Source organism: Mesocricetus auratus, unplaced genomic scaffold, assembly GCF_017639785.1.
Source record: "Mesocricetus auratus isolate SY011 unplaced genomic scaffold, BCM_Maur_2.0 Super-Scaffold_100047, whole genome shotgun sequence".
Taxonomy (NCBI): Eukaryota; Metazoa; Chordata; class Mammalia; order Rodentia; family Cricetidae; genus Mesocricetus; species Mesocricetus auratus.
Window position 1 is genome coordinate 638,014 of NW_024429224.1, and position 14,730 is coordinate 652,743.

Below are 14,730 nucleotides of genomic sequence, written 5' to 3' on the forward strand. Positions count from 1 at the left end.
CTGCCAGGCTCTTTGCCAGGCTCCCGACCCCATCCTTTTCCCTAGGAGAGCCTGGATGGGGGGGTGAGGTGGCCACAGCCACAACAGAATCTTGAAATCTGTTGTTCCCAGAGCTGGAAGGAAGCACAGGGGATTTGTGGGAGCGCAGGAAGGGCAGTGGGAATGGGGTGACCGGGGTTGGGTATCACAGTAGTAGGGTTTACTGCTGGGGTGGGTATAGGAGACACATCCCAGGTGTGGCCACTGTTTGAGGAGCACAGTGCTTATCCCAGTTTGGTGCTGATGCCATTCATGGGGTGTGGCAGTAATCAAGTGTTTTGGGTGTTCCGGAAGAATAGGTAGGAGGCAGAGACTCGAATCTTTAGTATGCCTGGGAGGGGTGGTTGTGGAGGGTCGGGGGTGGGTGGGGGGGGTGGGACGACGAGGCACCTGGGACCAGCGCAGGCGGAGGTGTGTTCAGAGATGTATAGGACCCAGAGTCCGGTTCAGCCCGGCGGGATCCTACGGGATCATCTTTGTATGGCATCGTTACTGTCCTGGACGCGATTACTTTGTTACTCTAGGGTGTGGGGAGGGGGTAGTGAAAGTATTTAGCGGGCAAAGAGTTGAGCCTGGCTGAGCCTCCCGGGGCCGCTTACTCAAGCTCTCCAAGCCTCACTTGCTCACTTGTAAAATGGGGTTGGTCAGAGTCTCCACTTTACCACCAGGTGGCACTGCAGGGCCTCCCGATGACTGAAGTCCTGTCACCGGATCTCTGCAAGAGATCTGCCAGCAGGGGTCATTCTGAGGTCACCCAGTGATGGCCCCCATGAGTGAGATGACCCATAAAACCCCAGTGATTCCATAACAATGAGAATGGAAATGTTGGAGCTGTAACGGTAACCCTCCCCCTAGCAGCCTATGCTGCTAGCCGGCTTGCGGCACGGGGCGTCATGGCATCTTCATGCCTAGAATTTAAGTCTTCCCTTAACTGTTGTCACAGAGGTTCTGAAGTTATATGACCTCTCAAGGGCTGGGGCTTAGGTCTGACTCAGGCCTGCCTCAGTCTTCTGCTCTAGAGCTATCTTGAGGGGCCTCTGAGGGGGAAGCTCAGGGCTGACTGCGGTGGGAAGAGCAGGAACCCTGGGGTCATGGCCCTGCCGTGCCTCTCAGCAGCTCTGTGAGTGGGGCAGATTGTTTAACCGTGCACCTGTGAAAAGCTTGTCCTGGTACCTATACTGTCTACCATGCTGGGGTCTCCAGTGGCCCGAGGTGACAGAGGGGCACACTGCGGTATCTGACCCCAACTCCACCCCTGCAGATCTGGAGAATTGAAGGCTCCAACAAGGTACCTGTGGACCCTGCCACCTACGGGCAGTTCTATGGAGGTGACAGCTACATCATTCTGTACAACTATCGCCACGGTGGTCGCCAGGGACAGATCATCTACAACTGGTGAGGGACCGGGGCTGTCTGCTCGGCATTGGTGGGAGTGTGTGGTTCTGACTGTGCCTGAATCTGGTGTCAAGACGAAGAGAATGAGTTGACCTGAGGGAGTCTGGATTGTAGAGGCCTGAGTTCGGACAGCCATACCCTGCTGGGACCATTCTCACCTGTAGTCACAACTGTAAACTTGCCATCAGAATATGACATGCTCGTCTTAGGGACAGAGACACACCAGCCCAGCAGCTCCTGCCAATCAATGCTAAATCCTAACACCAGCTTATCCTTTCAGAGGGTTCCACTGTAGCAATACAGATTATTCTGATTTACCTAAACATGCAGTATTATTATATATGTCAATTACAATAATTATTTGGATAATTGTCTTAAAGCAGAACGCATAATCACGTTGCTCCAAACCCAAGGCAGAGTCCAAAGGCGTCGTTTCTGAACTTTTCATCCCACTGTGGCCCTGTTGACTCAGCCACCAAGCCCCGCCCTTTCCGTTTGACCAGTTTGGCAGTTTTTATTTATCCTTTTTTGCATAATTACTGGAAGGATATGTAATGTAAGAAAATGCTAAGTGCCTTGGTCTGTGGCTTGCCTTTTGGCTAGAACCTTCCTGGAAACTGACAGCTTCCCGATGTAGGTGTGCATGTCTAACAACCGTACCATGCCTTTGGGTTGCTATACCGCCATTGATCAACGAGCTCCCCACACCCAAGCATACTCACATGCTAGTCACCCGCTCTCATCAGCACCATCAAGATTAATAACTGTTAGCAAACAGTCGAATGTTTAGAGAAGTCTCTCTGTGGTGAGTTCCCAGAAACAGACTGCCAGATCAGAGTCAACGGACCTGTCATTTTGATAGATAGCCCCAGTTTCAAATTCCTGTATTCCTGCCAGCTACATGCAAGAGTCCCTGTTTCCCTGGCTCCAGCTCAGCAGACTTTGTTGTTAAACTCATGGATTTTGGTCTGACAGTTTATAAAGGGGTATCTTATTGGACTTTAAATTTGTATTTGGGGTCAGGAGTGGCAGAACACTTTCATAGACCCAGGTAGCTCTGGGTCACACTCCCCTAGCACCCAAAAACAAACATTAAAATGGTGGTCGCTCATACTTCTCATACCAGCACTCAGGAGGCAGAGGCAGGTGGATCTCCATGACTCAAGGCTAGCCTGGTGTATAGATCAACCCTCACATTGGAACTGCTCCCTGCTGCAACCCTCACATTGGCGCTGCCCCCTGCTGCAACCCTCGCATTGGCGCTGCCCCCTGCTGCAACCCTCGCATTGGCGCTGCCCCCTGCTGCAACCCTCGCATTGGCGCTGCCCCCTGCTGCAACCCTCGCATTGGAGCTGCCCCCTGCTGCAACCCTCGCATTGGAGCTGCCCCCTGCTGCAACCCTCGCATTGGCGCTGCCCCCTGCTGCAACCCTCGCATTGGCGCTGCCCCCTGCTCCACCTCACGGCCCTGGCAGCTGTGGGCCAGGCAGATGCAGGGCTGCACACTTGTCTGTGACTACTCAAGCATCACCGTCTCTCCATTCCTGTGCCTTTTCTGGCCCAGGTCCCAACCCAAGACCCTACGGGCATCTCCAGGGCCCAGGATCCCACAGGGTGTTTCCTCCTTGTGTCCCCACAGTCCTCTGGGATATATGGCCTTTCCCTTGATGGCCATAAACCCCTGAAGAGTGATGCTCAGGTATCATGTACCTGAACTCAGTTTGACAACCCCATACTTTTAAAGCAGCTAGATAATATGCATACTACTGGGGGGACTTGGAGGGGGATGGAGATTGGGCCCGGACCCTGGACATACTAGGCAAGCTACTACCACTGATCTATGAGCCCAGCATTCGTTTTGCCTTTTATTTTGAGGCAGAATCTCAGTAATTTGCCCTTGCTGGCCTTGAACTTGCAATCTTCCTTCCTCAAGCTCTCAAGCAGCTGAGACTACAGTTCAACACATAATACAGAATTCTTTTTTTTTTAATTTTTTGAGACTGGGTTTCTCTATGAAGCCCTGGCTGCCTGTAACTCACTCTGTAGACCAGGATGGCTTTAGAGATCCACCTTTTTTGTCCTGAATACTGGGACTAAAGATGTGAGCCACCACAGCTGGCTGATATAAAATTCTTAAGAAGGCTTTTTGACTTACGGTGTGTACCAGGTACAGTCAAACAAGGCCCAGCCTTGGCAAGGAATGGAGTCAGCTGCCGGGCGTTGGTGGCGCACGCCTTTAATCCCAGCACTCGGGAGGCAGAGGCAGGAAGATCTCTGTGAGTTCCAGGCCAGCCTGGTCTTCAGAGCGAGTTCCAGGACAACCTCCAAAGCAATACAGAGAAACCCTGTCTCAAAAAACAAAACAAAACAAAAACACAAAACAAAAAAAGAAAGGAAGGAAGGAAGGAAGAAGAAAGAGAGAGAGGAAGGAATGGAGCCAGGGGACCATGGGTCTCCCTAACACTCCCTCTCAGGGCTTTACCACACGTTTCTGGGAACATCCAGGCAGTCTTGCACACGTCCCCATGAGGCTATGTCTGGTGTCTTTCCCTACAGAGGGCACATGTCACACCTGCTGTTTCTGACCCTGATTTTGAGTCATGGTATCCTCTCATGGCTATCCATCAGGGGATGACCCAGGGAATTCTCCACAGGCACATATAGGATGAGGGAATCTACCTATTATGCTAGGACCCAAGTAAGAAGACAGTCTGCTGAGCTAGGGGTGGGCAGGTTGGTGAGGCTGTTGTCTGGTCCCCCCACAGCCCCTATACTTCTCCATCCCAGTTCCATCCCTACAACAAGGAGGCTCATGGGTTACCGGAGTTCAGGGCGAGGAAGAGGCCCAGGGCTCTACACAAACCAGTGCTAAGTCTCTCTCCGTCTTCTAGGCAGGGTGCCCAGTCTACCCAAGATGAGGTCGCTGCGTCCGCCATCCTGACTGCCCAGCTGGATGAGGAGCTGGGAGGAACTCCTGTCCAGGTGAGCAGGAACATTGTCTCTCAGGGCTTCAGCCAGGGCTCGGTCTGTCCTCTCATTTACCTTCCTATTTATTCATCCACTCATCCATACATCTGCCCACTCACCATCCATCCATCTATCCATCCATCCATCCATCCATCCATCCATCCATCCATCCATCCATCTTTCTATCTATGCATCTACCCATGCAACAAATACTTGTGCAGGGTTTTCTATGTACTAGGCTTAATGTCTGCATCCAGATCTATAGACATTGTCTTTACTGGGCATTGTCTGCATACCCTCCCTTGGCTGTGCAGCAGGGGTGATACAGTTGACTCCTGCTGGGCACATTTAGGACAAGGAAATCCACATGCTGTGCTTAGATCTAAGTAAGAAGCTCGGGACAGGGGAGAGTTGGGAGCTTGGGTCTGTGTTGGGTGCAGCAGGGTTCTGGAAGGCCCTTTGCATCCCTCTGTCCTCTCTCTCACTTGTCTAGGACGGACATCAGTGTTCTGGGAGAATGTGCCCAAGCAATCTGTCCTTCCTTTTAAGGCCGCATTTGCAAACTGGGTTCCCCTGGTTCTTGGACCAGACTCAGGGCTGCAGGACAAGTCTTCGCAGAAGCGTAGGGTGGGAAGACAGCCAAGACAGCAACCAGGGACCTTGGCAGTGACATCATCTCCAGCTTGCCCTACTCAGTGTTCTGGTGCTGCCAAGTCACAGTGCTGCCGTAGTCAGATGTGGAGGGAACGGCCCAGGACCACATAGAAAAGCTGACTTTCAGGGTTGGAGAGATGGCTCAGTGGTTGAGAGCACTTGCTGTTCTTCCAGAGGACTTCGGTTCAGTTCCCAGCACCCACAAGGCAGCTCACAACTGTCTGTAACTCCAGTTCCAGGGACTCGAACACTCTCAGACAAAACACTGATGCACATACAATAAATCAGTTATTAAAAAGGAAAGAAAACAAAGCTGATTTTTCTCCTCTCTCACTGCCAGAGCCGAGTGGTCCAAGGCAAGGAGCCTGCGCACCTCATGAGCTTGTTTGGTGGGAAGCCCATGATCATCTACAAGGGGGGCACCTCCCGAGATGGTGGCCAGACAACCCCTGCCAGTACCCGCCTCTTCCAAGTCCGAGCCAGCAGCTCTGGAGCCACCAGGGCCGTTGAGGTAACACCAGGAGGATTGCCCTCCTGACGTCTAGGCCCCTGAGCAGACCTCCAGAGACTCAGGGTTGATGCGCCTGCAGATTCCTCAGGGTTGAGGAAGCAGATTTTCAGGGCATCCTGCCCTGGCAGCCCCATGCCCTATCAGGATTCCTTATACACTTCCTGTCACAGGCAGCTGACTACCTTCTCTAGAACTCTTTCTGCGCAGCCCTGACTGTGTTTCTGATTCCGCTGTAGTAGACCACAGTGGTCTCTGAACGGTGGATAATCACTCTATTACCTACTTTGTTTTGAACATTCACCTTCTGTTAATGCAGCCCCAAATTCCAGATCGTTCTTACTCATCACAATGCATCCGAGAAGCGTGGGTGTTAGCCTGAGCTCTCAGTGTCTAAAGTCTGAGCTCTGTATCTCGGAGGGGAAGAAGTCTGTATGCTGCAGGGTCCCCGGCTGTCAGGAGGGCTGGGCTGTGTTTTCCTTCTTCCTGATTGAGTGTGGTCTGCCCCACCTGCCTCCAGGTGATGCCTAAGGCTGGTGCTCTGAACTCCAACGATGCCTTTGTGCTGAAAACCCCGTCAGCTGCCTACCTGTGGGTGGGTGCAGGAGCCAGCCAGGCAGAGAAGACCGGGGCTCAGGAGCTGCTGAGGGTGCTGCGAGCCCAGCCTGTGCAGGTGGAGGAAGGCAGTGAGCCAGGTGAGAGCCGGGGCCCACCGCTTCCTCCACACCCTTCTCTGGCGCCCTCACCTTCCATGGAAGCAGTGAAGGGTAGCTTGGTCTGCAGCCTGTCTGCCCGGCAGAAACTGCTGTTAGGATAGATGTCCTGTGCCTCCTAGCCCCAGGTCGGTGGCTGATGCTCACTGTGGCTTTTGAATACTTGAAATGTGGGAATGAGCGGACATGAGGAAAGGGCCACAGACAGACAGACCACACGTAGACAGAGCAGGTCTTGTAGAAAGAATATGGAAATTGGACTTAGAGAAGATTTGAATCCTGGCTTTCCCATTCCCAGGCTGTGTGAATTAGGTGAATTGCTATGTCTGGGCCTCTGTGTGCTGGGTGGAGATCCTTAGCCCCGCCTGTAGGGTTGTCGTCTCCGCCATGTGTCTTATGCCAGCTTGCCCTCTCTGGGCCTTTGCGTCCTCTTCTATCTTGAGCCCCTGGGATCTTAAAGCGGAGAGCAGCTCGCTGGATCTGGGGTCTGGTGAGATGTGCTCATGGGCTATGGTTTCCCTTGGCAACTAACGTGACCTCCCCCTCAGATGGCTTCTGGGAGGCTCTGGGTGGCAAGGCTGCCTACCGCACATCCCCAAGGCTGAAGGACAAGAAGATGGATGCCCATCCTCCTCGCCTCTTTGCCTGCTCCAACAGGATCGGGCGCTTTGTGGTGAGTCTGGAGGAGACACCTCCGCTTGTGCCTGGGGAAGTAGGCGGGCTCAGGGGTCAGTGAACCTCAGAACCTGGAGACACGGTCTGATGGCCCAGTGCAGGGGACCAACTCTGCGTTCTCATCCTGGGAACCAGTGGGACCTCATGATGCTTCTTCCCTGACCTCCTCTGACTCTTCTCAGATCGAAGAGGTTCCCGGCGAGCTTATGCAGGAAGACCTGGCTACTGATGACGTCATGCTCCTGGACACCTGGGACCAGGTGAGTGGAGGAGAGAAGGAGAAGGCCAAGGTAGAGGGAGAGGTCGGACTCGTAGTTCCACGATGAGCCAGAAGGAGGGCATAAGAGATGAAACACCAGGTCTTTCCAGGGAGGTCCTGAGTGGCTGTAAGCCACGGCCCCTCTGTCTGAGCCTCCATCTCCTCAGAGTAAAATGGAAGTGGTGGGCTGTGCCTGGCAGGTGCATGGCCTTCGGGAACTGTAAAGCACTGTAGAAAGGCAGGTCGCAGAACCCTGCACCGCGCCCTTCTCCCCCATCCTCAGGGGAGTGTGAATTCGGGCTTTAAGTCTGCATGAAGAAAGCTGGACTTAGCAGTGTGTCATGTGCAGGTATAAGCTCCCCAGCATATTAAGGCTTGTCACTCCCCAGCTCTGGATCCTCTCACGTCTTCTGCTAGGGTAGCTGCTGTGAAGGACCCAGCAGGGATGACATGTGTTCATTCATTCAATCATTCATTCATTCACCTAGCATCAATTGAGCATGGGAACAGTGCTCTGTGGAGAATTCTGGGAATGAAGGATTGCATCAAGTTGATCTCCTCTGCTCCTCTGGGATGTCCCCCCTCCCATGGGAACATCAGCTTAATAACCCCTTCTATCACATGCCTGCTCCCAGCATCCACCAGGCCCAAGCCTGGCTTTCTCCCTGGGGCAGCTTTGGGGCAGCTTAGTGGGAGGATCAGTGTTTGCAGCCTGAGCCAGCCTTGCGCTGCGATGACTCTAAGTGAAGCAGGCTGGGGTGAGGAGACATGAGGAATGGTGTAGCTGAGGCAGACTGGACCTGCCCTCCGAAGGGACCCACCTCTCAGCTTCATCCCCATGGAGGAGACGGCCCAGCTTCCAACCCTCCTGTGTTGTTTTATCTTCAGCACAGTGGCTGTGCCTTAATCTGTGCCAGTTTCAGTCAGCAATTACAACTCCTCAGTCATTGTCCTGCTTCTCTGGCAGGGAATCTGTTCCCCCAGGTAACAGGAAGCTTTAACTAAATCTCTGTCGGTCTGTTTGTAAAAAAGACTTGAGATTCAAAGGCTGGGGTGAAAACCTTCTAGCTCAGAGAGGTTGAGTAGCCACTAGCTAACCTTCTTCTCTTGCTGGCCTCTCCCAGAAAACCTGTCTTTCTGCTTTGCCAAAACAAAAAAGCTGTGCCACTCAAAACCCCTCCCTCCTGCATTCCGTGAAGTCCCGAATACCCCTTGAGGCTCTATGGTTACTTTCTGTCAACAAGTTGCTAATTCAGCCTCCTGACCCAATGTCAATTTTATTAATGCAAATGCTAACTTGGGGTTCACAGTGTGATTGAATAGCCCCCAACACTCTTGTGATTTAGGAGAAGTTGAAAACCCAGACTCACATGCCATCATTGCTAACTAAACTCAAAGGCAGTGCTATTCTAGGTGAACACACGTTAATGGCAAGCATGTTTGCTGGCCCCTGCTTCCAGCCGGAGTCCCATACTTTCCAGTTGCTGTCTAAAGGCTGTTGGCTGTGGGGGGTGGCGTCTTTTTCTGACACCCACCTCCACCCTGGTTCTTTATTGGCAGTGACTGCCGCCAGCACCTCTCATGTGATTGTCATTTCACCTCCAGGTCTTTGTCTGGGTTGGAAAGGACTCACTGGAAGAGGAAAAGACAGAAGCCTTGACATCTGGTGAGCACCCAAGGCCCCAGAGGGGGTGGGGTCTTTGGCCATGGGTGGGGAGGAGTCGTGAGCTGTGGGTGGGGTCTTTGGCCATGGATAGGTGGGAGCAGTTTCTGATGCTGTTCTAGGAGTTAGCATTACTTGGGGTGTTGTCCCAGTGGCCTGAGGCAATCAGTTCATAAAGATGAAGGTTTATTTTGAAAGTTTCAGCCCAGGTGGATTGACTCTGGTGATTTTGAGCCTGTGGGGAGGCACTGAGCTGGGGAGTGTGTACAGAGTAAGGCCATAGGGACTTGGAAAGGGTGGGGTCTCAGGTCACCTTCAAGGGCATGCCTCAAGGAGCAGAAGACACCATCTCTTAAGAGTTCTCACTGCCCCCAAGGCTGAGGGACATTCCAGGTCTAAGCTGTGGCAGTGTGAAGACATAAATGTGTCCCCTCAGAATGCCTGAGGGGTTCCCAGGGGAAGGAAGGCACGGAGGCCAGCCCATGTGCAATTCCCAGCATGCCCAGGGATTCCCTTGTTAGGGTCCCTGTGTGAGAAAGCAGAATCTTGGTAGCTAATCTGGAGGCTGAACTGCAAGACTGGTTTCTTTGTTTAATATCCTAGTCACCGGGGAAAATGATATACTGGGGAAGGGCAGAGAACTCTGTGAAGCAGGGGTTGGGGGAAGCCCCTGTTCTTCCCGTGTGGGGCCGGTCCACCTAAGGTCTTTGCTTGTAGGCGATGGTGATAGTCAGTAGGCCCGAGACCACACTCTCTGGCAGTCCCTACTCTCCCCCTGAGGAGGAGACACTAAGAGTCCCTGGGTTTCTTTTCCATGTGTGTCTGCAGCTAAGCGCTACATCGAGACGGACCCAGCTAATCGGGACAGGCGGACCCCCATCACTGTTGTGAAGCAGGGCAATGAGCCGCCATCCTTTGTGGGCTGGTTCCTCGGCTGGGATGACAACTATTGGTCAGTGGATCCCTTGGACAGGGCCTTGGCTGAGCTGTCTGCCTGAGTAAAGGGCCGGAGCCACCAATGTTACCAGTCAGTGCCTTTGAGAATTGTTCTCCTCCCAGAGATCATATGGCAAGCAGGAAAACTAGGTTGAGTGTGTGTGTGTGTTTGTTTTTTGTTTTTGTTTTTTTACAGTAGCCAAAGCCAGCCCTGGGTAAAGTCAGGGTCTGTACAAAATTGCCTCAAGTATCCATGCTTTGGAAATTATGTTCAATAAAAGCCTTTTGAAGCGTGTTCTCCCAGGTGTGCCGCTGTTTTCCCGAGGCCATGGCGCCACCCACCCAACCGTGATAGTCTCTGAACCTGCTCCTCGCCCTGAGGATGCGCAGAGGAACCTCACCCACCTTGTATGTGCATCTTGGTCCTTGAGGAGCGGATGACACACTGCTGGGGAGTGTCCTGTTAGCTTCTACTGCGACAGTAGTAAAAAAAAAAACTTGCTTATAGCCTGTCACGAAGGAAGTCAGGGTGGCAGGACCTGGAGGCAGGAACTGAAGAACAGGCCATGGAGGAGTGCTGCTTACTGTTGTTAAATATCTAAAGTTTACCCAGGAACAGACACAGACCGTGAGCCAACAGTCCCACGTGGAGTTTATTGGTAGACAGGGGGACAGGGGGGTGAGAGGGAACCAACGAGAGAGAGAGAGAGAGAGAGAGAGAGAGAGAGAGGGAGGGAGGGAGGGAGAGAGGGAGGGAGGGAGGGAGGGAGGGAGGGAGGGAGGGAGGGAGGGAGGGAGGGAGGGAGGGAGGGAGGGAAGAGGGCCAAAGGAAGTCTGGCTCACTGTTTAGTCCCACAGTATTTGTTTAGTTTTAATTCCATGGTATGGTCTGCTTTTTTTTTCTCTCTTTCAGTATTGAATCCCAGATCCTGTGAAAGTTAGACAAATGCTATACTCCCAACTCGCTCTGTCTCTGTCTCTCTCGCTCTGTCTCTGTCTCTCTCTGTGTGTAGGTCAGAGGACAACTTTGAGGCTATCCTTCTCGCCTACAGTATGTGGGTTTCAGGATGGACCTTGGGTCACCAGGCTTGAGCCTTGGGGAGCTTCTTCCCCCCCCAACCCTGTTCTGTTTTACTTTGAGAAAAGGTCTCACTAGGTTGTCCAGGTTTTATTTGAATTGCAAATCTCCTCAACCTCCCCCAGTCTGAGATTCTAAGCACGTGCCACCAAGGCCAGTTTTTTGGTTTTTGTTTATTTTTTATTTTTTGCATAGTAAGTTGTATTTGACAGAGTAATTTTAATCAGTCTTAGGCATACAATTCAGTGATATCACACAGACATATAATGTGATATAAGCTGTAACTACTGCCTGTACTCAAACTTTAAAAACATTTTTAAAGAGTGTTTGCCTGTGTGTATATATGTGCACCGTGTGTGTGCAGTGCCCGAGCAGGTGAGAAAAGGTAAATGTAGCTCCTGGAACTGGAATTGCAGACACTTAGGAGCTGCCCTCTGGGCGCTGGGGATCTAACCTGGGTCCTCTCGAAGAGCAGCCAGTACTCTTAGCAGTTGACCTGTCGTCTCTCCAGCTCAATCCAAGCCTAAGTGCCCAATGATAATAACAAATTATAGTAATACTGTGTTTTCAAGACAGATTCCTCTGTGTAGCCCCGGCTGACCTGGAACTAGCTCTGAAGACCAGCCTGGCCTCAAACTCACAATGATCCACTTGCCTCTGCTTCCCAAGTGCTGGGATTAAAGGTGTGCACTACTACCCCTTGCTTCTAAGTGCTTCTTATTAAATAATAAGTCCCCCACCTCTCTTTCCATCACCCTGGGAAATCTCTATTCTTTTGGCCTCAATAAATTCGCCTATTCTGCATACCTCACCTAAGAGGAGTCATGCAGTATTTATTGTCCGTGTCTGGTTTATTGACTTAGAATTATGCTTTCAAAAGCAACCTTTGATCTACATTGGTGGGTGAATACTATTCCATTGTAGGTACATAAGTCATGTTATTTATCCATTCATCCACCTTGGGTGGTTGGATTATTCCACCTTTTGACTATTGTGTACAATGCTGCTGTGAATGCAGGGCATTCTGAGCCAGCTGTCAAATGAGTTGTATATCACCTGAGAGCATGTGACTTTTGCCTCCCTGATCCTGTGCACTGTCGTCAGGAGGGGGCTTGGCCTTGACAGCGTAGGAAGTGGTCAAGGTGTACTGTCGTAGAGACACCTCCTGTGGCGTCTGCAAGTACCTGTTTCCTATGGCTGCTCCCTTCTGTTCATTCTATTACTCAAAACACTCTTTGGTGAGATCTCTGCCCTGGCAACTGCCGTAGGCAGAGAGGCTCCCGGATTTGTCGTCTTTGGAACACAGGAGAGGTATTCCTTGGTGTCCAGTGTAGTCCCTGTAGGCAAGAATCTACTGGTGTTCAGAGCATCAAAACTCCCTCTTGGGCACTCCCACGAACTGGAGGTGCCAGACCAGTGCAAGGGACTCAAGGGCAGAGCCTGTCTCCTCCCCTCTTTCCTTCTGGATTCTTCTGGCCACGTTTTCCTGTCTTGGTCCATGCCACTCCACGCTATAGAATGGAACTTGGTGGGGAGGGGAGCTACAGAACAGAGCCCAGGGTGAGGTTTGGATGGCAGGAAGCCTATGAGAGTTGTATTTACACAGTTTCCAACTCTGGCTGGGCCCAGAAACTGTCCAGGGAGCTTTTTAGAGGCATGGCTCCCATGGGGCCTTGTCTCCGGAGGTTCTGAGTCACTGCCAGAGCAATGAGGGCAACAGGAGGAATTTTCCAAGTGGAAGAAGAGATGGGCTAGAGATGAAGGCAGGTCATCGAAAGCACGGGTCTGGCAGAAACAAAGGTGGGGTGCTGGGGAGAGAGGGGTGCACTCGGCAGACGTGGTGGAGCAGCTTGGGAGCAAGCAGTGGGCGGGGCTTGGACATCCCCCTATGCCTGCCTTGCTTACCTCCAAAGGGTGGCTCTTGGTAGTAAAAGCAAAGGTAACACCCTAAAATTCTTAGCAGAAGGGAAGACTGCTCCTAGGGCCTGGGAGCAGTTTTCTCCCAGAGATAAAACAGTTTATCTTGGAGGGAAACTCACGGAGCCACACCCATTAAGCTCCAGACAACACAAGAGCTTCAGATCTATTAGGGCTCTCCCTGCCCAAGTTTATGCAAGCTGCTAAGGACTGCTGGGAGACATACGCAGAGAAGCCAGGCTGCCCCAGAGACGCTCAATATTCCAAGCCTGGAAGAGACAGCTCCATGAGCTCCTGGTTCCCGGCTTTCTGCACTGTCACCCATGCTGGAGTGAGCGCTTGTGATGCAGCTATCTCCAGGTCATTTCTGCTCTTGTTAGTGACCCCGGTAAACCCACTTGGTTCATTAAGCTGAACTTTGGTGGTCTCCTGAAGAGCTGGTGCTCTATCTGGGAGAGTGGAAGCTGGTTCACACCTCGCCAGGGTCAGTGTCATACAACAGGGCCTTCCCTTCAGGGAGACTGAGGTTGCTGTGGACAAAGCCAGTTTACTTCCCTGAAATCCGTGGGTCTGGCTTAACTCAGTGTGGGATTCCTTCTAAGTGGTAGAAAATTACATGTACAGATCCTAGTGCATTGTGGGAGTAAGCCTGCTTTGTGCTGGGTTGAAGTGGATGGAGAACCAGCCCAAACCATGCTGCCCCAGGAGCATCTGTGAGAGTCCAGAGTCTAGAGCCTATGGTGTCTGACTCAAGCCATTACGGGTCTAGGTTTCCTACCGGCTCTGTTGGCTTTGAGCATCAGAAAGGTGGTGAAGTGTGTACAGGCAGTTGGCTCTCAGCTATGCATTGGCAAGCTGAGGAAAAGACAAATTCGCTGTTTGCAAATGCTTCCCTGGAGAGGGAAGGAGCTGCTTCCAAGGCCACAGAAAAGCTCTCTTCAGTTCTCGGGAATCCTCATGCCCTTTCCTGGCCAGACCATAGTCAGTGGGTCCATCTGGTTGCGGGGTGAATTTCTCCTCTCCTGACCATTCTTAGTGGAAGCCCAGGGAACAAGGCAGGGGTTCTGAGGCAAGTTGACACAGCGGATGGCAATTTTGTTGACTTTTTGGGGGGCCAGATGCTAAAATAAAAACCTTAACAGTAAACTCCTGCTGCTTTGTGGTGTATAGTCATTCCCAGAGGGTTCAGCTTCCAACCTGTTTCTCCCTCCCCCAGAAACATCTTAAGGATTTGCTTACTTGCATTTTTGAGCATTTGTCTGTGTGTACATGCAGGCCTGGTGCCTAAGGAAGTGAGAGAGTGTTGGGTCCCCTAGAACTGAGATGCTGCTGGCTGGGAGTTGCCTGTCATGACACGTCAGACTGCAAAGCTCCCTCATCTTGTAGTTTTGCTGAGGCCATTTCAGCTGTAACTAGAATCTGGTCTCCTTGATGGAGAATCCCATGGACATTACCCAGCTCTCGTCTAAGAAGCCAAGGCCGGACGTCCCAGCTAAGTTATTTTAGTGTGGGGTCGGCTGCCTGCCTGTGCAGATCCTCCCCAGCTACATGTTAGTTTCAGTCCAATTGCTTGTTTCTGCGAATCCTGCCCCCTGAAGCCTGGGCAGGCTGCCAGAATGGGGTTTCTTTTTGCTTTCCTTTTCTTTTTTTTTTCTTTTTTTCCGAGACAGGGTTTCTCTGTATTGTTTTGGAGGCTGTGCTGGAACTCGCTCTGTAGACCAGGCTGGCCTCGAACTCACAGAGATCTGCCTGCCTCTGCCTCCTGAGTGCTGGGATTAAAGGTGTGCACCACCAACACCCAGCCAGAATGTGGTTTCTGCCTTCAGAAACCTCATGCTCTGGACACTCAGCGATACATCTGGGTCCCCAAATACCTGTCCCAAACAGCTAGACTTTCAACTGGTTATGAATTATGCCTGAGTGGTCA

The 14,730-nt window shown here is 51.9% G+C and overlaps 1 protein-coding gene across 3 annotated transcripts in view; it reads left to right on the forward strand.

Annotated features, from left to right (window-relative positions):
- Gsn (gelsolin) overlaps nt 1-10,103 on the forward strand; it is a 52,905-nt gene extending 42,802 nt beyond the window's left edge. For all 3 annotated transcript variants that reach the window (XM_005082127.4, XM_005082125.4, XM_021234054.2), the window contains 8 exons: nt 1,301-1,434; nt 4,325-4,415; nt 5,395-5,565; nt 6,083-6,257; nt 6,824-6,948; nt 7,133-7,210; nt 8,815-8,875; nt 9,701-10,103. In XM_005082127.4, the coding sequence (XP_005082184.1) occupies nt 1,301-1,434; nt 4,325-4,415; nt 5,395-5,565; nt 6,083-6,257; nt 6,824-6,948; nt 7,133-7,210; nt 8,815-8,875; nt 9,701-9,870 (1,005 nt within the window). In that variant the 3' untranslated portion in view covers nt 9,871-10,103. The remainder of the gene's footprint in view (nt 1-1,300; nt 1,435-4,324; nt 4,416-5,394; nt 5,566-6,082; nt 6,258-6,823; nt 6,949-7,132; nt 7,211-8,814; nt 8,876-9,700) is intronic.
- The last annotated feature ends 4,627 nt before the right edge of the window (nt 10,104-14,730 follow it).